The 22,897-nt window shown below is 38.0% G+C and overlaps 1 protein-coding gene across 1 annotated transcript; it reads left to right on the forward strand.

The window, feature by feature from the left end:
• The first annotated feature begins 1,499 nt into the window (after window positions 1–1,499).
• On the forward strand, window positions 1,500–19,457 carry LOC139116176 (neurofilament heavy polypeptide-like). The gene is made up of 4 exons (XM_070678729.1): window positions 1,500–1,601; window positions 9,912–10,265; window positions 10,702–10,965; window positions 15,146–19,457. Exon 4 carries the CDS (start codon window positions 15,155–15,157, stop codon window positions 17,024–17,026), a length of 1,872 nt encoding a protein of 623 aa, XP_070534830.1. The 5' UTR covers window positions 1,500–1,601; window positions 9,912–10,265; window positions 10,702–10,965; window positions 15,146–15,154; the 3' UTR covers window positions 17,027–19,457.
• The last annotated feature ends 3,440 nt before the right edge of the window (window positions 19,458–22,897 follow it).

The following is a 22,897-nucleotide window of genomic DNA, read 5'->3' on the forward strand; positions in this document are numbered from 1 at the left end:
GGGAAAAATAATTTTACCCTTACCATCTTCGAAGCCTCCGGGTATTAAATAGTCCATCCCTTACTATCCAGAGACAAAATTTAAAATTTTAGCTTGGCAAAATTTTCAAATTCGATCGAGCTCTTGAAGTGTAACTCTGGCAACTACCTCCCGAAGTATAATGTCTTTATTGAACATACATCCAGGGGCCTTTCCCTTATGATATGTAGGTCTTGGATACAAGCGTTTACTAAAGGCCCTCTCATCCCTTCTCAAAAATGTACAGTCACTGAAGTATCTGGCTGTCGTAGTCCATATAATACCAGCAAGACAGAGAAATGGAGTAAAAGAAAAGAGTACAGCATGCACACCAACTTGCATGCAGTATCCAGCAGAACGTTTTTATTGACCGACGACCTTTTCCCACACAACAGAGCTATACATACAACTACGTACAGGTAAATCTGTGGCAACGGTACAGGTCATTAGTGACGAGAATGCAAACATAATTTATGATCTCCACAAATGTCCTCCCCAGATAGATAGATAGATAGATGCCCTGAACATTGATAATTTACAGGGAGAGCCCGTAAACAGAATTCCATGTAGTGACAGAGAGGAAGTGGAAAGCAGTGATATTTATCGCAACAACATCAAGCAACATCCCGTGCAACAGGCCGTGTTTGTCATACTGTGACTATGAATAGCAGCCAAATATCCAACCAGTATTAGTAGGATAATGCCCTCGCAAACTCGCTATCAGACAAACTATTACATGTAACCTGTTATATGATATTATAATTAATATTATTTATGCATATGTATGTATGTATGTATGTATGTATGTATGTATGTATGTATGTATGTATGTATGTATGTATGTATGTATGTATGTGTGTGTGTGGTGTATGTGTGTGTGTGTGTGTGTGTGTGTGTGTGTGTGTGTGTGTGTGTGTGTGTTTCAATGATAGCAAATGTTAGGAACTCACGATTTGTTGCCTGCCCAAGGAATGGTGCCCATGACGTTTAATATTGATGATGCTGACGATACTTTGTTATGGATTATTTATATCAAAATATTAAACGTTAAATTTGTGTACATTGAAAAAATTGAAAAAAAAATAAATGAATGTCTATAAATATAAAGAACGCTTGACCGCGTTAAACCCCGCCAAAAGACAACCTGAGAATTTGATGTATTTCTACAAGTACGTGTACTGCTTTGTGCTTATGTTAGGTGTGGTTGATCTGTTTTAATACGGCCATGTTAGTGTTTTAGGACAGGCAAATAGAGCACAGTATAAAACGCCATGTTATTTCAATGTTATCTCTTGAAAGCAATTAATCTTTCATGATTACATGGCATTCAATTGCAATTCTCTGTTGTTGAGTGTTTTGGTGTTATGAGAACGCACGTCACTGAAAGTGCTTGGGGAGCAACTCAAATCCTGCAAAAACCAGTTTAATCTTGTCAAATTGACGTCACGAAAGCAGAACATGGAACGGACGAGTGAAAGTAAGATCTGAAAACGTGACTTTTGAAGAATCAATGACTCGAATTCTGCTGTACAATTGCTTTCTTATACTGGGTAGCAATATTTGCTATGTGTATCTTCAGCCAGGTATGTGTTCAAACATAACGAGTTGAAAATCCTTGCACTCATCTCTTTTGGCGATCTGAAAGCCTTGATGCTTTTTGTCGTCAGCAAGTCGGCCATGTTGAACCAATTTGTCTGCGGAAAATATCCAGTGTTGGATATTAACCGTTCTTTAAGATCTTGGATCTGCTATGCTTTCTTCGTTAAAACTGTCTACATCTACGACGAAGATTGATTCTAGATGGCATTATAGTCTTTTTTCCCCTTAAGGAAGGCTATTAGTGATCACGTGCTTTGTTTTTAATGCATCCTGCAATCCTGGCGACACATCGACAAAGTCAGTTGCGAAGGAAACATTTGCAACTGTGCATACATGATTTACACGGTATACCCTAAAGGAAGCTTTTTCAACATCCATTAACATTCCTACCATTTTACTCCTAATGTATTTTCATTTTTGTTCTTTTCTGATATTAAAACAAAATTTTCAGCAAAAAATACAGATATCCAATTCTTTATATCGCTAACAGAAAAAAGACAACCTAATCTTTTCAAATCTGTCCCCTCCCCAACCCACCCCAACATCGCTCCATACCAGAAGAGCATGTTGAAATGCAGAGGTTTGGCATTGTGTATCGCTTGAATGATGCAATATTACTGTAAAGAAATGCTTTCTGGACTAAAATTTACTGTTCAACAAAATAATTGGATAGTAGACACTTACACGCCTCGAATACCAGGTATCTGGTCATGATTTTAGACCAGAACAAGAAATGGAATATAAATCAAAGGTTATAGCTTCGTATTCATTATTACAGTCTGTAAGATAGATTCACATCCGCAAAATGATGATCGCTGACCTGACCCTTGTTTCCATGAGGCACGTACTTTGCAGTCAAACGTCTGTGAAAATTGAGGATTCTAACAAAGCCAGGGGGTCAATAGTCTCTTGAGCAAAACATCATGCACAGTTTTGAAAGATCTTTGACGTTTTCCGTGGCATCAGACACGGACCCTGTACCTGAAGTATTCAATGCGCAATGTTCGCCTAGCAACTATCCACTCCACAATGACACAGTGTGAGACATGGAGGCAGCTCTGAAAGAAAACTCTGAGAGAGATAGATATTAAAGTATGATATCAGATCAAGGAACAACAATAACGTTTCACTTTAATCACATGTTATTGTTTCCATTTCCAAATAATTAGCGTAAATAGCTAGACGACCAGGATTTTTTCGTACTGACTATCATTATGCGATGAATGGATCGGGTCTATATCTTCCTTGTCACGATAGTCAAATTAGTTTGTCGGAATTCGTATCTCTACACAGGGAATATTTCACACCTTCATAAACCTTCGCCGTGGTAATTTATGCATCCTAGAAGCCAACCTTCTTCACCACAGAGAAAAAATGATCTGTTTGAATATTGTTAACTTGTACACTACACTGTAAGTCCTATAGGCGTGTGAATCTCTCTACTCTGTGAGATCACAGTGTGCGTGCAAATCACTTTACACTGTATTGAAATTAATTCATATAGAGTAATATCACATGGCAATATTTTACATTCGCGTGTATGTCGTTGTCTCCGACGACACAACTACAGCACTCCTTGTAAGTGTTTTTGTAGTAGCTTCGTTTTTACCCGTAGAAACGGAGACGTTTCACGTGTTTGTCACTTTGCGTGCTAAAATCCTGAATAGAATCACCCTCTTTATTCAGATCCATGAGACCCACTGTACTGCTTTTGAAAATGAACACAGATGGATGTGACCCGATCGTCAATCAAATGATGTCGAGTCATAAGCTTTGCGTTCATCGCCCTAAACAAAAGACTGACGAATTGATGAACACATCAACAGACTCACATAAAAGACGGTACTGACAATTGAAAAAGAGGTATATACATTACACTTTGAATCTCCAGGTGTCTAACTATGATGTTTGAATAGTAAAAGGTTCAAGAAGATTGGACACGTCCTTCCTTGCCCATGGCACTGACAGTATATCAATGTAAAGGTTCTAATAAGATAGTATGTCCTGTAGGGCGCCTGATTGCAAATTCAGGTTATTTGTCAGAGAAATTGATTATGTTTGCTTTCCAGTTTATGATGTATGTCACACAACCTTCGAATTGGATACGTACCGCGGGATATGAGTTTGCAGCATAGCAGTACCATTTTGTTATGAGATCATCAGAGTCATATACAGTATGGAGCTCTGACTTACTTGTATAGACGCTGTTTGTTATTCTGTCAGGGTGTACATAGAAAGTGTTGCGGCAGTGTTGCGGCAGCTAAATCGTGCCTGCAACGACAATGTGTTAACAACGTTCCATCGAATTCACAATTTTGATACTGATTAACACGACTGACGTCACAACATTGCTAGCACGGTTGTTTCAGCCTGCAAGCCTCATGTCTATGCTTCCAATTGAATTTTAAGGACGAGATCGAAAGTCGGTGATAACAGTGTTGAAGCCATATCTCTGAGTAAGTGTCAAACTGCAAAGCTAAGCTTTACCACTTTATGCCTTGGGGAGCACGAATAATATTGAGTTCGTGAGTTCAAGAATCTGGTACCACAGAAGATTATTCTAATTTCTACAAACCAGATATATATAGACAAACAAATTTTGGCACTAGAGAAAGAAATTACCCAAGATTTACCGCTATATGAAATTCAAAATGGTCGCCATCCCTGTGTAAACTCAGTGGAGAAAAATAAAATTGTCGATTTTCTTAAAACTAAGAAGGTGAAAATTTTTCGTACACCAAGAGCTTAGAAATGAGCCCCCACAAGTGGTATATCAGAAAAGAATTGTAAAAGTTTAAGAGTGCGAACATCTGTCACCTAGGGACATTCTACCTTTACCACAGGTAAGTTGACGGTACAGGTCAGTATATTCGATTCGGTTTCTGTCACATTTGTCTCTTTACAGTCGTGACTGCATCAATGACATCTGTGCACACTGAACAACTTAATTGTAAAATGAACAATAACAACTTCACAGCGTGCAAGCATGTAAAATGCGTGCTTTGAAGAAAAAACTTTAATTTGCATATGGAATAGATTTCCATGTACGTCTTTGAGTTTCCGGCGGTTTTGGACCTTCCGACATCGAGAACGGAAATTTTAACAGTAAGCTACGCAGCATTCTTGCCTGTTCAGCGTCTGTCGTATGGTATACAGTGTTCCATGTAACGTGGCCTTGCACATGAGACAGCCTATTTTCTTAAACATCACTTTTTTAGCAAAGATTAATTCAGTTTTCATTAATTTGTTAATCCAGGATTAAAATATTTGTTGGGCTCACCTTTTTATATGACAAGCAGTCGTAAGTGGCGTGAGAAAGAAGTTGAAATATATCGAAATTTACGCAAATTACCCTTCCAATTTCGCAGCTTTTTTCTCCCGTTTTCAACATTTCAAACAAATTTAACTCCATTCTGGCGAGGTAAAATTTTGTGGAACGTTCACACTGATTTTTTTAAATACTATATAACAAAATTGTTAATTTGTTTAGCAACAAAGTTCTTACGATTTGAATAAAAGTCGTTTCAATTTTGCTTATAATGACTTTAATCACTTATTTAAATGTCAGTCATTCAACCAATGCCATTTTAGAATGAGAAAAGATAATGCAAAACAAAGCTGTCGGTCTTCCTACCTGTAATCTTGTTTCAAGTGAGATATTAAGTTTTGACTTAAATTAATGTTTATCATTAATATCGAAATTGAGGTTTTCTACCCAAAATATGTACCCCTTTATCCTTCGAGTAAACTATTGGTAACGTGCTATTCTCTGCTTTGTGAAAATATATAATATGAGGAATTTTCATGTCATCTTTGATAAGAAATGTTGCTTGAATAAAGGTGTGTCGGTTAAGATGATTTGCCCTGTATACGTTTTGGAGTTCTTGTTGTAATCCCCAAAACACATTAATTAGCTTATCAACGCAGTTTGTATAAGTGTAAAATGAACTGTTATTGTTTACATTTGAATTCTAGTCCGCACAAGAGTTCACTATGATGCAGTTTATACATGTACAGGCTGAGTTGACAAGCTGAATACTGTGTATTTCAACATGCTGTAGGAAGTACATCGAGAAAGTCAAATTCACATTGAAATTAAATGGCGAAAAACTCGTCAGAAGTTACAGCTACTGTCCCTTTAATGGATCCCTACAGGAAGAGATGTGGCGGGAACCAGTGTATCGCTGGGAATACAGAGACTGTAGGCAGAGCCATGTCTTGGTCTGATAAGGTGAAAAGACAGTGCACTTTCTATAACATAGAGGTGGTCAGAGGCTAAGTAAAATTTTTCCACAATATAATTTGATGGAACTGGACAGTTTAGCATTCTTTCCAGGAATGCATTGACCATGTAATGCAAAACAAGGAATGACATTGACACTGATTAAACTCTTGGAAAAAATTGCAACGCATAAGTATGTACGGTATGAACGACCGATTTTGCTGTATTTTGGAACAAATAAAATCACAAAGTGTTGTAGTCGCAATTCTGATGATCAATCTTTCGTTCTTACAAAGTGCTGTTAAGCTTGTGATGAGAGTATACGAGAGAGAGAGAGAGAGAGAGAGAGAGAGAGAGAGAGAGAGAGAGAGTGTGTGTGTGTGTGTGTGTGTGTGTGTGTGTTAATTAACAACAATGCCTCTGCCACATGATTTTATCCATGACAGTAAATTTTGGTCAAAATTTCAGGAAAAAGAAAAGAAATAGAGTGTTTGAAACTCAATTCAATGAAATCAGAGGGCAGTAAAACCATAGACCCTCGAGAAAATGGTAAAACCCAAGTCGTAAAGTTCGGTTTTTAATTATAGAGAGAATTGTGAGGTTCACCTGCACTGATTACCAGCTAAACAAGTGTTTGTTTTGGGGTCGATTAACTTCTTAACTGATAAGCACGTAGATGGGACGTATTACAGCTGTAATACGTTGTATGTCCCAGACGAATTAAGCACAAATTTGTATTTTTCACTGTGTCGTAAATATCAGGCAATATTTTACTGAGAAAGCAATTACAGGTAGAATTGAAGTATTCGAGCTTTTATTTGCACAAGGTATTGTGTTCGTTGTATTAATGTTTTGATCTTAATTCCTTCCATATTTTATGCCGGACTGTCTTTCGCCGTGGATAATTAAAGCCCTTGTGATATTTATTATTCCTTGTTAACAAGCTTTCGATACAAAGGCCGAGCCATCTCATTTTGATTTAAGAGTAGGTTTTATATGTGTGTGCACTCAAGGATTTTAAACTCCGTCAACACACTTTCAAGGCTTTTGTCTTTTGAATTCTTCTTTGCATGACAATTCGCATACTGCAGAGATTCTGAAACAAATCGTTTGCAGTTGCGATGACGATACCGTCTTTATATGTTACTTTTTACAAATGCGATGCAAATATAGCTCGTATCTTTACGGCTTCACACACCTGTCATTAGCGCCGGGATGCGAAAATTGTCATGGCAACGGCCGGTCATTTGCAAGAGTGTTTTGGAGAGTGAAATAAATGAATGAAACGCCCCAGGCAGAAAATTGTCTGAGCCAAATCTACCTCGTTTCAGCTTATCGCGCTGCTTTCACTGAGAAATCCTCAGGTCCATTGCAGGAAACATCTACCTGTTTGACAAATTAAAGGTTTTCTTTGTATACTTTCATCAGCTTTACTGTCCAAACGTGATACGTGTATCTCTTGGTACAAAACGCCTTCCTTACACCATAAAGATATATTGTGACCGCTTGACAGAGTGTGTCTATATCTATCTATCTATCTATCTATCTATCTATCTCTCTATCTATCTATCTATCTATCTATCTATCTATCTATCTATCTATCTGTCTGTCTGTCTGTCTATCTATCTATCTATCTATCTATCTATCTATCTATCTATCTATCTATCTATCTATCTATCTATCTATCTGTCTGTGTCTGTCTGTCTGTCTGTCTGTCTATCTGCCTGCCTGCCTGCCTGCCTGCCCCTGTCTGTCTATCTGTCTGTCTGTCTGTCTGTCTGTCTATCTATAACCCGATGATATCTATGTGTTATTTATGAATATGATTCTTAAGGTTCATGTATGTGTCACGATGACTGGGCATAAAAGATGGATTTCAGTATTTATAATAAAGGAACGCAGTTTCAAGTTTGCTGACGTACTCGTGACCTTGACTGTAGCCTGTTGGTGAAGATAAGCTGATATGTCAGCTAATATGTCAACAGCTGTTTGTTTTCATCCGACCTTGTGCGTTGGTGTGCTTGGAAACACAGTCTTTATTCTGCATCTACTTCGAAAAACAGTCTGTTTCCGTTGGCCTCGAAAGTTTCAAGAAACATCGTCAATAAAATATGCTTTTGCAATACTACTGTATATTAATGTTTGCTGTTCGTCAGGTTTTCTATCATCAGACTCTATGAAGTGTTTACTAGACTGCACGGCTTATCCGACATCCAAAGCTACCAATATAACATATCGCCTCAGTTAACATATTTTTAGTCCTCAGTGATCATAACGTCCTTGTCTATCTGTAAGCCTGATCTTCCTTCGGAATGCCAGACAGGTCAGAAAACCATTAAAACACGCCATGAATTGACAGTTCATCTGATATTCCCTGTAGTATTGCAAACCGCATCGCCATGTTTGTTAAAGTGTCTACCAAAAAGTTGTATCTCCTGCCAATCTTTCTTGTATATTTCGGTAATATAGATGCACGTATGGCACGTATAGTTATGATTTCTAAACATACCAGCTGAAGAATCTCCGAGTCACTAGAATAACATTCTACTGTTACTAGATCAAATTCTTACTTATTAGCTGTTCCTTCTACTACCAACTTACCAACAAGCTAAATATGAATAAAAGCAAGGTGATACGTAAATTTCGATTTGGGGGGAGACTAGATTTCAAAATTAAAAGGCTTAATCTACTGATATTCCTCCCGAGTGTGTTGCTTCATATAAATCAAACTGAAAGATGGTGGATGATGTGTTCTGGTATTGATCGCGTTATCTCAGCCATTGGGCAATAGTTTCGCTGTCGCATCATCCTCGTTTACTGAAATGTGTTTATGGAAATTTTCTATCTTTACTTCGCCGAGATGAGCTGACAACCCGAAGCATTCATCGATATATTTCCAAACGTCTGAATATTTTAAAGGGTATTACTGGCTGTGACGACAGAGCCATTGGCTGATCAACGAGGGGACCTCAATCTAGCGAATCCTTTAGATCCCGTAAAAATTGATTTCTTTCCAGATATTATATTGTGAAATATTTAACCTCGAAGAATTCTACATGTCCGTCCTTTAAAACACTCGCATAGATTAAAGATACGACTCGATATTGTATTTTGCGTCATAGTGCATTAAGATTTCATATTTTCACGCTAGTTACCCATCCCCCATTGTAATCACTAAATCATTGTAATCACTAAATCATTGTAATCACTAAGCGATATTAAAGCTTGTATACGTTTGTGTAATGGCCTCTTCTCGCAGTCGACTACAATGTTCTGTAACCTGTTACCCTCAAATATTGGAAATAAAAATTAATCACAAAATCTCGTGACAACAGTACTTTGCGGGACAAGATGGATGGGGCGAGCCCTACTGTTGATCGGATGCTTCGTGTTTTCACCTTGACAACTTTGCTGACACGAACCAACGATAAATGCGAAGTACACTCTCGTTTAATTCTTAAAAACCTATTTTAATTCGTTGGGGAATAGGTGATTTATAGCAATGGATATGAGTGTATTGTTTACCGGCAAGCAGCAGAGGGAAAATCGTCGGTAGTTTAAGGTTGTGAAAAAAAAACACCCATGCACCGGTGTGGTGATGGCGTATTTTGGCCCACCGTCCTCACAGTGCTGTTCATCCGCCTCAGCATGTACATCGCGATTCATGATTGATTGCTTTGCATTTTTTGGATCATACCCAATACCAAGAAGGGATTTATATTTATCTCTTGAAAGTACGCCAGGGCTATGGTCGTCTCAAAGACAAGGAATCTCACCATTCTCAGAGACTTCTGTATACAGGGGAAATACCGTGATGATATGGAGAGGTTGCTTCTTCAAATTGAAAACGACATAACGCCATAATTTACATAGTGTTTGTTGTCACACTGCACTTGGATAAAATGTCAACGACGTTGCTATGGAAACGGAAGATGGATTGATATAAGGCTGAACCAACACTTTGTTGCAAACGTCGCGAGTGATTCAACGGCGTTGAAAACGTATGACAACGAGTACGATGTGTTCTGATCTGGCTCTAACAGCTTCTATCTGTACCTATTCCCTCTTCTAGTTCACGTGACATGGAAAAGAAGAGACGACGAGAGCAGTAAACCTTCAACTGGCAGATTTCAGCGGGCTTGCGATGCACTGACGTCATTGAAGGACTATTGTGTAACTTTCAAGTTGGTTTGCCTTCAGTAGATGGATTTTTGTCGTTGAAACCATGACGGTCATCCTAGCTCGGTATTGGCACTAAGGGCGTGTGCGACAGACGATTGAAATATTGGTGCCGGGCTTGTCTAACGAGCAAATATAAAGTGCAAGCATAATAATCAGGTCTTACTCGCTTGATAGGAGCAGCCGTCCTCTACGTGAACATCAGCAGACAGTTTCTGCTTTTCCTTTCCAGAGTGAGAAATTTCAGGTAAGTAGCAAAACAGCTGGTGTAGGTGGGATTTAGTGTACTTTAAAATTGCAAGTGCGTGATATCATATGACAGAGATTACCTGCTGTTCCGATCTAAGTACTCCGGTGATTACTCCTGCTGTTAACTATATACTTATATGCTCTGATACTTTTCAAATGTGAGTAGCAGCTATTTGTCTTGGGGAAATTACTTGCGCGTTGCCCATTGTGATATTGCTGATGTAAATGAAATAAACGAAGTACAAGAAGTGGAACGTAGCGAAAAATACGCCTACAATCTTTTGTGTCTTCCTTATTTATTGGACTAACAGTGTCTATATAGGCACACTTTCCGTCATTTACGTGTATTGTTCTGATGCCAACACTGTGTGAATACGGGGCACGGAGGAGGGGAAATTTCGTCCGGGGACTTAAAACTGTTTTATCTCACTCAGGGATGCAGACAGTGAGCAGTGTTTTGAATCAGAAGTGAACTTCACTCGGATGTAACAAGAAGTCGTCGGCGACGGGCGACGCTAACGGTTTCGCATCACGTGGTTTGAGACGCAGTCCCATGTATACAAAATCACTGGATCATAATAACGTGGATAATTATGCCATCTCAGAGGATATTTTGAGAAGATATTATTGCTTGCTAATTGTTAGACAGTTGCGTTTTGAACTGAATTTAACAAAGAAACACACCATTCAACAAGCAGGTAAGTGGTTCACTTTGTCATGACGGGGTTTGCTACCCATAGTTGGGAAATGCCTATTTGAGGATAGGAAAATCTTAAACGTCACATTTCGATGCCTTGACAGCCCTTTCTGTGTCACCAAGTTCTGCAATTTGAACAAGCTTTAAAAATACAATTTTATAGTACCCGTCTATTCGTGTAACATCAGTCTCCCTGTATCACACAAGCTGAGCTGATACGCCCAGCTGTTTCAGTTCTCGTTAGAAATCATTAAATCGTAGTGGTTTGATTTTAACTTTGCTTTTGTCAATGCCTATAAACACTTTAATAGATAGACCTATCAAAGTGTCGTTGGCAAGGTCCCTAACATGGGATTCATGTACAAACAGATTTGACGATTATACGTTTGTTACAAGGTAAAAATAACACATGCAGATTGGCGAACATGGAACGGTTATAGGGACATGGGCGGTATGATAAGAGAGAGAGAGAGAGAGAGAGAGAGAGAGAGAGAGAGAGAGAGAGAGAGAGGAGAGAGAGAGAGAGAGAGAGAGAGAGAGAGAGCTTTTCGAATTTTTTGGTCGTGTACATGCCAAGAGACTCCATAGAAAAATCAAAAAGAGAGATTTCTAATTAAATAACAATACTAAAATCAATCTGTATCATTTGTTTGATATGACATGTAAGAATAACAAGAATTCCATTAACTCAATACAGGTGAAAACGGCTGATGTTGCTATGTTTTCATGATTCCTACGTTAATCAGATCACGTACTGATACGACTTTAAGTTGACGAGAATCATGAAATTATAAAATTACGTGACTTCTAAGCTTTCGCGAACCTATTATTATAATTACTGATCGGTTGGCCAGCGGGATTTTTGTGTGTGGCATTATTGAGGCAATCGCTCCAAGGCCCTGATTGTTCATGTCGGCGGGAGATGAAAAAGCGTGTCTTCAAGTATATGTACGAGGACCCATGAATACCTGTGTATCTCCCTACATATTTGTCCGTGTATCTGTCCTTTTTGGCTATCAATTTGTGTTTCACAGCGTTCCTTTGCTGATGTGTTTACAATGGTTATTAATTGCGCGCGTCTTTAGTTTCCATGAAATTGTTTCCGTGGCGTTTCGCAACATACTCCTTGAAACAAGAAAAATCCTGCTGCACTAGCCCGTAATGCGATTTACAAAGCGAGATTATTGGACGGAATATCACAATTAGTATAATTGGCTTTATATTTTGTAGGTAACAATTAAAATAAGGGACCCTTGTATCTGTCGCTGCAGCAACAATTTGTCTCCTCAACCCTAGAATCAGGCCTGTAAAGAATGATTTCGATAGAAAGTCTTCTAGTTCCAGAAAATGTAAATAAGCAACGTTTGAGCGTCAATCTCATCGAGTAAATTATGTTTTTCCAGATGCCAAAGTGAAATCAACTCCAGCACCAACGTCTGAAAATTGTACATTTCACACACATCAGACTGATGTTTTGTTTAAAATTTTTACCCAACATTTATTTAAAAATGACACAAACCAACTATTGTTTCGTTTAACGGGGGACAGTGTGTTATTTGAAGGAACACTGGTCCAGCGAAATTGTTTTTTTTATTCAGTAGCAATCTTCGGGCAGATATGGGCCAATTATAGGCTACACCCTACAGAACTGATATCATACGAGTCGACATTGTGTACAAGAAGGAGATAGCGTAAAGCAAGAATCAGTGCGATCGAGGAGTATACATTACTTGATATTTGGCGGATAAAACCGAGAGCATGTCTCGCTTTTGATATAGAAAAGTCATGAGTTGTGTGGCAACCCTATGGTTTCGAATGAAAAGAAGCGTGCTGTGAACGCGAAAATACTACGTGAAAGATAAACTGATCGTTGAATTGAAAAGGACAGCTTTATCCTGATGAATCTCAAAAGGTCACGTGATGATTTCCGCTTCTGTGAATGTTCAACGCCCCTGATTGAACCCGCTTATATGTTGTATGCTTTCACAAAAGAAGTGCATTGTATGATAGATGATTCAGGTCTTTCATGATTGAGAAAATCGTCTACTGAATCAATATTCAATATCAAAATTTGAGGAAACATGGAATGACGTCGTTTAGGTACATTAAGAGTCGCAGCACTCGAAATTTACTAACAAAGCTAGGGACTGCATTGAAAAAACACAAAACAAAGACGCTGTAAACATCTAGATGGTACTGCCAGTGGGTGCCACAGTTGCCATGAATTTCCGGCGGCACAGTACTGATGTATCAGAAAACTTACACTGATTTATATATGTGGCGCCATCTAATCGATAGAAGCTATTTAAAATTAGTGATAAAGGCGACAGGCATGTTTCAGCAATTTCATCTTCTCAAACGAAGGTAGTTAATATTTTACCAAATGACACAAATCTCCATTTTTTCACAAGCCACTACATGTACAGTTTTTTTTTTTTTAAATTGTGTTGTCTTTCTTTACTTAATTGGTTTTGTGTTTGTCTATGTCGATACTTGAGGATTTGCGGGCGAATAAAAATAGACCAGAGTGATTGAAGTACATCCGGGATGCCTGAGACTGACAACCAAAATGTAGTTGAGACATCGATCAGATTGATCAACAACTTACTGGCCAATAAAGTTGTCCCCGCGATTTTTATGTCCATTTTTATGTCATCATAACCAACAACCCAGTACACTTTTTACCAGAAACATACATACATACATAACATACATACATACATACATACATACATACATACATACATACATACATACATACATACATACATACATACATACATACATACATACATAATTACGTCAAATATAAATGACAGCGTCTGTAAGTTTCACTCATCAAAGAACTTATGTGCAGGATTCCTATATCGCTTTAGGCTTCAGTAACGCTCATTATTACGTTATATTAGAAGTAATTATATATTTATACCGCTTCTTCTTAATTTGCATCGAGCAATTCCAAGAAAAGGCCTGGAAATACATTATATATTTATGCCGCTCTACCTTTTGAATCGAACTCTTTATTTCCTTGAAAAGACAAATGTCAGCATATATATATATATATATATATATATATATATATATATATATATTATATTCCATTATATTATACAATTATGGATAACATATGCGTATATATAATATGATATATGTTATATAAAATGTATATATTATGTATAAAACATGCGTATATTTTGTATATAAACACACATATACACACATATATATACGTGTGTATGATGATATATATATATATAAATATATATATATATATATATATATATATATATGTGTGTGTATATATATATATATATATATATATATATATATATATATATATATATATATATATATATATATATATATATATATATATATACGTTTTGTATGTTATGAGAAATAAACCATAAAAAGAATCAAATACAAAGGATAAGGACTTTGCCTCTTTCCGTTGTTTACTTATCATAGCATTTTAAAATTTTGAATTCTCGGTCACGTAATGCAAACATGTGTTATCAGAAACCATCTAGATAAGGCTGACATTTCAATATAGTAAAAGTTGTCGGCTTTCGAAGCCTTACATCTTATAATGAGCTTGTACTGATTTGCATTGAAGCCACCTGTCACTGCTTGATATGATAACCCTGTAAGTCTTACAAGGATTTGCTGTGAGCCTAAGAGATTATTGATGTAAGCAGGATCACCTGGTCTCGTGTTGTCATCGCTACGATCTTCCCTCGTTGCCATAGAGACTTGGCTATCTAACCAATCATATTTCACGGAAGTCTAATTGCCAACAAGTGCCATAATACAACTGCGTGAGTGACGTCATTGATCGAGGTCAATGTTTCAAATAATGAGAGATTAATACATGAAATCATTTTCAAGAAATTCGCATCACGGGTTTTATTTCTGTAGATATGTCAAGGCCATACATACACGGAACAAAACACAGCACGTCTGGTCAGACTATTTACAGGCACTTTGTGGCAAGTCCTCTGTAATAAAAGTTGTAATGATAAACGTAATCAGAATAGTAATTAATAGCTCCTATTACGATTTGTCATGGTGTCACGTCATCTGTTGAGTGTTTCCAAGCGTTTCCATGGTGCTTGTAAGATGAGCTCGTCTTAATTCTAAATGAAGAAATTAATCATTTTCCCTTCAACGTTTCTTCCCAGAAAGGTTCAATGGCTCGACGTCGACTGACAAGAGAGTTCAGTATTGATCTCGGCGGAGAGGAAGAACCCGTAAGAACGGCAATGTCGACAAATACACATGGAAGGTTTATCCCCTCTGAGAAGAATGCTGGGATTGCTGGTGATGACGACAGAGGAAAGCCACAGTCACGTGGTTTGATGCAAGCCCTGCGAGGAAGGATAAGAAAACTGAAACTTGGAGATAGTAGCGGCAATGTTGCAAAGCTAGATCTGTCTGATGAACAGGTGAAGATAGAAATCAGACATGAGATGGGCTCTCACGAAGAATCCATTGAAGAGAACGAAGAAGATATCTTACTTGACGTTTCGCGAAGAGACATAATGTCCATCGAATCTGAATATACTAATGGCGGTGATACTTCTAAACAAAATTCTAATATAACGTTGAAAGAGAGCAATGCTGTTGCGACGACCAAGGAAGAGGAACCTAGACATAAAATTGGATTTAGGCGCCGGATTATGCAGTGTCGCCTTTTTCGTAGTTTTAGCATCGAAAGCAAGACGACAAATTTCACGTCAATCTGCGATAATGTGAAGGACAACAAAGACAGCCGCCGAAATTCTACTGCTCTTTTCCAAAGCACCAGAAGATTTGAGTCGGGCCGTGGTACAACAGGTGGCGAGCAGCGCAGACGATCGGTCGGCCCGAGCTGTTTAGATGATCCAAATCTGAACGTGCCATCGAGTTGGATTGATGCACATATCTGTCAGAAGCAACAGTCTACCAAGGTAAATGGCAAGAAACCCAAGGCCAAGCTGGTGAAGACAATGTCGCTGACTGATAATCCATCCAGTATGCCACTATGTACAGCACCAGCGGAATCGGACTGCAGTTACTGCAAAATTTGTTCCCCTGATGTGGAAAAATCGGCTCAAAGTGAGGCACAGAAGGTTGCAAAAACCAGGAAAATACAAGTGGCACCAACTGTGCGATCCACTTATAAACAAGGGGAGGATTCTCGCACAAATGCGGAGACTATTCCTTGCCCGAAGTTAGAAGAGGTAAGGGGACCGTGCGATATCCCAAGGAGCGCAGAAATTCCAATCCGCCGAGGCGAGTCTCTCACCGAGGGATTTGCAAACTCACCAAAGACAATGATCGGTAAAATTCTGCCTCCACTTCGCTCACATAGATCAGTAGACGTTGTGGACTCTCTGAACATTAACATCCCAGTCTGCAAGGAAAAACGTAAGCATGATAGCCTGATTGATGAATATTCCCTGTTCAAAGCATCACCTCCGACTAAATTCCCTGAGGTGAGGCCAAGATCCAAAACCATGCCATGCAGACCAGATCTACTGGCATCATCCAGTCCTAAACTAGATAGTAAACCACCGATAGCTAGGTCTTCACAAAACTCCTTAAAGGATTCTTCTCACTTGTCGCCACAGACATCCCCTGGCATATCTCCTCGATCGCCGCGTGAACCCATGAAGGCAAAGCCATTGCCAATAGAGTTACCAGACAAAGATAACATTGGAAAGTTCAGCCGTCATTCTCTGATATTCCCCTTCAGCGATTCGTCGTCTGTCGAATCAAATGACGGTGGTAGAAGCCCTAATGTGACCAAAAGCTGCTTGAAAACAAGCAACGAACGACTCAACAACGAACAAAAAACAACGAAAAAGGTCAGTTGGTCACCAGACGTGAACCGAAGACGGCCCGCGCTTTTTAGAACATACTCGTTAGACAACAGTAACCCGACCACGCTATCGCATACTCTCCGTAAAGTGTCAAGTTCGACGGCAGGTTCAGCGGATAGAATGTCATCTCCACGAAGATTGCTCACGGAAAAGCAGCGTGTCGCAGCTTTTGAAGACTGCTATGCATCTCAGCACTGACTCCGAAATGCTCTACACAGCAACCGTGATGCGAACATTTAAACAGAGGGAAATATTCGTCGTCTTTTGGCTGCATGAATTTTCTCGTTTTTGAGATTCCCATTGTTTGCGTCAGAACTTTGGAGTTTGTAAAAATTGGTGGCAAAATACGCCATTCCTATATACGAAAGAGACGAAGAAAGCTTTTACAGAATTTTAGAAATTGAGAGAAATATATTAGTATGTGAACAAGGAAACTGCAAACAGTAAGAAAGATGTTGTATCTTCAACTCACATATCATCGACGTTTACTGAGATATAAATGTATGATTTAAAAGAGGCATGTTTTTATCAAACTGATTAACTGAACACAACTTTCATAATATCGTGAAAAGTAAGGCTTTATGATATTGGAAGTATTCAAGCGATTGTCACATTTGTTTAGATGTTTGCTACTATACTTACATTCGATCAACATCGCCATATGATGGCCAAGCAGTTTTTAATTTCATTTCAAACGACAAGAAAACAACCCATGTTTCGCGAATTACAAGGTTATTGCAGAAGGCTAGTGCTTGATTATTAGAGTGCTAATCTAAGTCATATATTTATTAATATGATTATATAAGACACGTCTTAGCATAACCGAGACAACGAATTCTTGTATCATTCTGAAACATTTTGTATGTTATTCCAATCCTTAAAATTTCCTAAATTGCCCCTATTCATCACACCAACCGCTTAGTACTAATTAGGATTCCTGCCGGCTTTTAAAAAATAATTTGTCGATTTGTTCGCTTTACCTGACTTTAATGACTTACGCAATAGCATATATTTAGCGTTTATCTTTACTGCTTTTAGACCTAATGGCTTTCTTTCAAATTGCTCTTCTCATATTCTGTGATAATCGTTCAAGTTGATACGTGCCATTGCGCAGACTACAACATCCTTGGCTCCGCGCAAGTCGTGTAATTTGAAGTTGGAAGACGCGAGCAAGGTATAAATTTTACGTAGACAAATGAGGTATCCCACAGTTTTGAATGGCGCCATCTTGTGTAAAAGAAGCCCTCCATCTCTTCTAAAGTTTCAGTGAAATCCAACGACTGATTTCCCTGTGAACATTGGTACGATTCATGGCAGCAATATTAATATTCACCTGTTATTTGGCTTTCTTACAGGCATTTTTTTCGGTTGGAAAAAATTATCATTATTTCAAACAATCTGATAAAGCTCGCATGGCGCTCTCAGGCTTTCCATAAGTGTACTACGTAGCGCTCTTACATTAAACTATAGACTGACAACATAAAGAGATGTAGTAACGATATGTATCATCGTGATGTATCATTGTGAAGATAGTGGCTGCACTTTTAATGCAGATCATTTCATCAGATAATTCAGTGTAACGCTGCAGACAAGCCATCGGAGTGGACTTTTTGTTCAGTATGGTCCGACCGACCTTATTTTTGGCCTCGACGAGAAAAAATACAAAAAAAAATAATAAAAAGTTTGTGCCTGTCTAAGGTGAGATAACGTACTCGGTCAGTTTTCCTGCACGCCGAAGACGTTGCGACCCATTGCCATCTAAAAAAAACGAAACTAAATCATGATGCAGTCACAGTGCAGTCTATTTCAAGATGGCGTCGATCTGGACGTCGAATCGCAAATGACTATTTTGTCCGATTGTGAAGAAAGTACGTCGAACCCACTCTTGACTCAGCCATTGTCAACACAAGGGAAAAAACCGCCACGTGATTTAAAAATGGAAAGGATTTGTGATGTTGAAACAACTTAATTGCCTTAATTTTCAACAGAGTAACGTAAGTCGACGAAGATACAAGAGTCAAAGTGCATCGTGGATTGAGAAAACCTGAACATGTCCCGTGCAAATGGTGACGGCATCATAATCACAGACATTGAAACCATTTCTTCGCGCAAGGGTGAACTTCATCTTATATGCAATTTTCCCAGTAAAAGACCGGAGTTAGATATGAACGTTCCTTATGTTGTTGTTTTCGTTGGATTATGTTCTGTTGCCGAGAGCTCAAAGAGGGTGGGGGCGGTTAATTGAGGCGGTTACAGGGTTAGGGTTTTTTAAAAACCGCTCAGCTGGAATGACGAGACACATTGATCTCACCCAAAGTCAGAAGGGAATCGATTGTGAAATTTTGAGCAGGACTGAGTTGTGTTGTTTGTTTGTTGCTTGAAATGTACACCATAAACCATACTCCAGTTCATCTGCAGTTTGAGATGGGAAATAATTTACAAACATTTGTCAAATTGGAATGTTTAAAGATGTTATCGTTTTTGACCATTTATCTTCGTCCATGAACCACAGGGGACTCTTGCTTGTTGTTTATTTGTGTCTGTTTGTTTGTGTGTATGTGTTTTTGTTTGTTTATTTGTTATTTTAATAAAATAACAGCGACAAGCTGTTTTGTTAATAGTTGTCATTAAAGAGCAGTTTATTTATTTATTTATTTGTTTATTTGTTTATTTGTTTGTTGATACGTATTTCCGATGGTTAGGGTTAGGGTATTTGTTTGTTGATACGTATTTCCGATGGTTAGGGTTAGGGTTAGGCTTAAGTTAGGGTTAGGGCTAGGATTAGGGTTAGGGTTAGGGTTAGGCTTAAATTAGGGTTAGGGTTAGGATTAGGGTTAGGGTTAGGCTTAAGTATATAGAGGGAGTGAATAAGTCTCACCCAACCCTAACCCTAACCCTAACTTAAGCCTAACCCTAACCCTAACCATCGGAAATACGTATCAACAAACAAACACCCTAACCCTAACCATCGGAAATACGTATTAACAAACAAACAAACAAACAAACAAACATAAATAAACAAACAAATAAATAAATAAACTGCTCTTTATTGACAAATATTCACAAAACAGCTTTTCGCTGTTGTTTTATTAAAAATAACAAATAAACAAACACAAACACATACACACAAACAAACAGACACAAATAAACAACAAGCTCGAGTCCCCTGTGCATGAACGACCAATCAATACTAATTTTGGCCATACGGTGAGAAACAAACGCAAATGGTCACCCTTAGAAGAGTGTAATATGCGAAAAACCTTAAAATGTATGAAAAACTGAGAAAAATAATGGATTTGTATCTCCTTTCATCTTTGCATGTTTTGATCACGTGCACATTTTATATGATGACCCTGTAAGTAGAAAGCTCTACGACGTACCAAATGAACAACTCATCGCAATTTTACGGTTTTTTCTAATCTACCATCATTTTTGGGACGTTCAAAGACGTCCAAATGAACAACCCACCGCAATTTTACGATTTTTGTTATCTACAAATTCACTGTTTGGTCATATTTTGTGACCAGTTTTCAACAGAAAGAGAACCTAGTCATATCCATGGTAACCAAATAGTCTGCGCATCACCTACTCGAATTCGACATGAATTTGACTCTCACGGTAGCTCTGTAAGCTTGCTATTACTAATTTTTAGGTTTGTTCATTTTCTCTACAGTAATTTCAAAAATTGAGATTGACATAAAAATGGAAATTATTCTCGTTTTCTCCTACGAGGAGTCATAACTTTTTATCCAATTCTCTGCTAACAAAGAAAACTGGACGTAATTTTACACCGATATTACTTAGCAAATATCAGTGTTTTCACATTAACTGTATTTCCATTGCGCAGTTCCGGAAGATTCCCGGTGTTCTATGATTTCATTTCACGTTACTTGCTTGCCATGACGTCACGTCGTCACTTAGATTTTCGCTGTTTGGCCATGGTGTATCATGTGACATTCAATTTATTTCACATACGGCCTTCAGCAGGTTTATACTGAAAGCGATATTTACAAGTATATTCATCTCTTTCTGGATAAATGTTCTGTAATTTTTATTCCTTTTGTCTATGTGTCTCTGAGTGCGCATTAAATAGTATGCTAAACAGTCTTGTGTTAATGGCCTGCGTCATTCCTTGTCGAACAGTACTCCCGGTGAAAATGAACTGTTGATTGTTCTATAATTGACGTACAAATAAAATCTACCTTTGATATTCTGATTGACGGTGGAAGCATTACAAACGTCAGTAAGTCGAATTAACCAACTAATCCCTTACGGCCAATGGAAGATGACCAAGGGAGTCGGCCATTAATTTTTCAAAACACAGGATCTATTAACAATTAAAGTAACTAAATTATTATAATGGAACTCTTTTTCTTCCGATTTTGAGTCAGTTTTATTATAAAATGAAAAAGAATACCATGTTTTTGATACACTAACGGTCATATTCATGAACCTACATACTGGAATTTCCATTTGCGTAAATCCGCCATTTTGATAGAATAATATTTTAACACCATGTTCATTGAATTTTGTACTGAATTTCGACCACATTTATTTTCAAGCAAAACGTTACACTTTGTTCGAATCAAAATTTTAATTATGATATGAATACTACATATCACAAATAGACCGCAAAGCAGTGTGAAGGTGGATCGTTAATGTTAACAGCTGAAATTAAGTCATCAATACCAGTGTGGCTATATGTACAGTGGGCCGAATACTTGGTAGGTAGGTAGATAGTTATGTATGTATGTATGTATGTATGTATGTATGTATGTATGTATGTATGTATGTATGTATGTATGTAGGTAGGTAGGTAGGTAGGTAGGTAGGTAGGTAGGTAGGTAGGTAGGTAGGTAGGTAGGTAGGTAGGTATAAGTAGGTAGGTAGGTAAGTAGGTAGTAGGTAGGTAGGTAGGTAGGTAGGTAGGTAGGCAGATAGGTAGGTAGGTGGGTGGGTTTGTGGGTAGGTAAGTAGGTAGTTGGGTTGATGGGTAGGTGGGTAGGTGGATGTGTAGGTGGGTGGGTGGGTAGGTAGACAGATGAAATCATCGAAATTAAGTATCATGATTATGAAGTACGACACGGAAAAAAGTAATCACCACCCACCTACTTACATGTCTGTCTGTCTGTCTGTCTGTCTGTCTGTCTGTCTGTCTGTCTGTCTGTCCGTCCGTCCGTCCGTCCACCCATTCATCCCTCCATCCATCTCTCTCTCTCTCTCTCTCTCTCTCTCTCTCTCTCTCTCTCTCTCTCTCTCTCTCTCTCTCTCTCTCTCTCTCTCTCTCTCTCTCTCTCTCTCTCTTACTTCTAATAATAGGCTAAGTGGTACTTAAAATTTGTATCTCTTAATTTTTTTCTGTGTTACTAATTCAATGGCAGTGATGCAATAAATCACACAAAATGAACAATTTATATGCAGAAAAAATTATAACATTGTTGGTTGAGAAATTTGAAAATTTTGACAATGTATAAGCAAACAATTGTCAGGGATGAAGCCTAAACCTAAACAAATCACATTTTTGAATAAGAAATGTAAGAATAGCCTGGTTTCCCGTCGTTAAGAATTCATATCAAATACATCTAAAAGTTGGAATTGATAATATCTAAAAGAAAAGGCAGAACATCAATGTATCTTGAAAAAGGCGAGATTTCGCGGTGTAGATTGTCTTTGGTGTTTCGACTCAGGACCTGACACATGGTTTTATCTAATTAATGAAGTTACTTAGATAATAGGATGATGACCTTGTATATATTTCCTTATCCGGCTTTTTTTGTGTTCTTGTTTCCGTCTATTTTCTTCATATGTGAAAATTGACCCCGACCCATTAGAATGAATTTCCTTTTGTTGCACACAAACTTTAGATTTATATGTTAACCACGGTAGATATATGTAATATTATTTGTGGTTTGCCACAATCATTGTTAATTTTTTTCCAATAAATTTTTTTTGGGGAATCTAAAGATAACAAATAATTAATTTTAGAGTGTAAAGTCATACTGCCAAATTATTTGAAGCTTTCATTTGTCCCTTTAAACATAAAAGGCAGAGCATGGTTGGATTATAACT

This window comes from Ptychodera flava, chromosome 17 (assembly GCF_041260155.1).
Source record: "Ptychodera flava strain L36383 chromosome 17, AS_Pfla_20210202, whole genome shotgun sequence".
In the NCBI taxonomy this organism is placed as follows: Eukaryota; Metazoa; Hemichordata; class Enteropneusta; family Ptychoderidae; genus Ptychodera; species Ptychodera flava.

What these genes read in the sequence shown, in the direction of transcription:
- LOC139116176 (XM_070678729.1), top strand. Translation starts at nt 15,155, where the DNA reads ATGGCTCGACGTCGACTGACAAGAGAGTTCAGTATTGATCTCGGCGGA.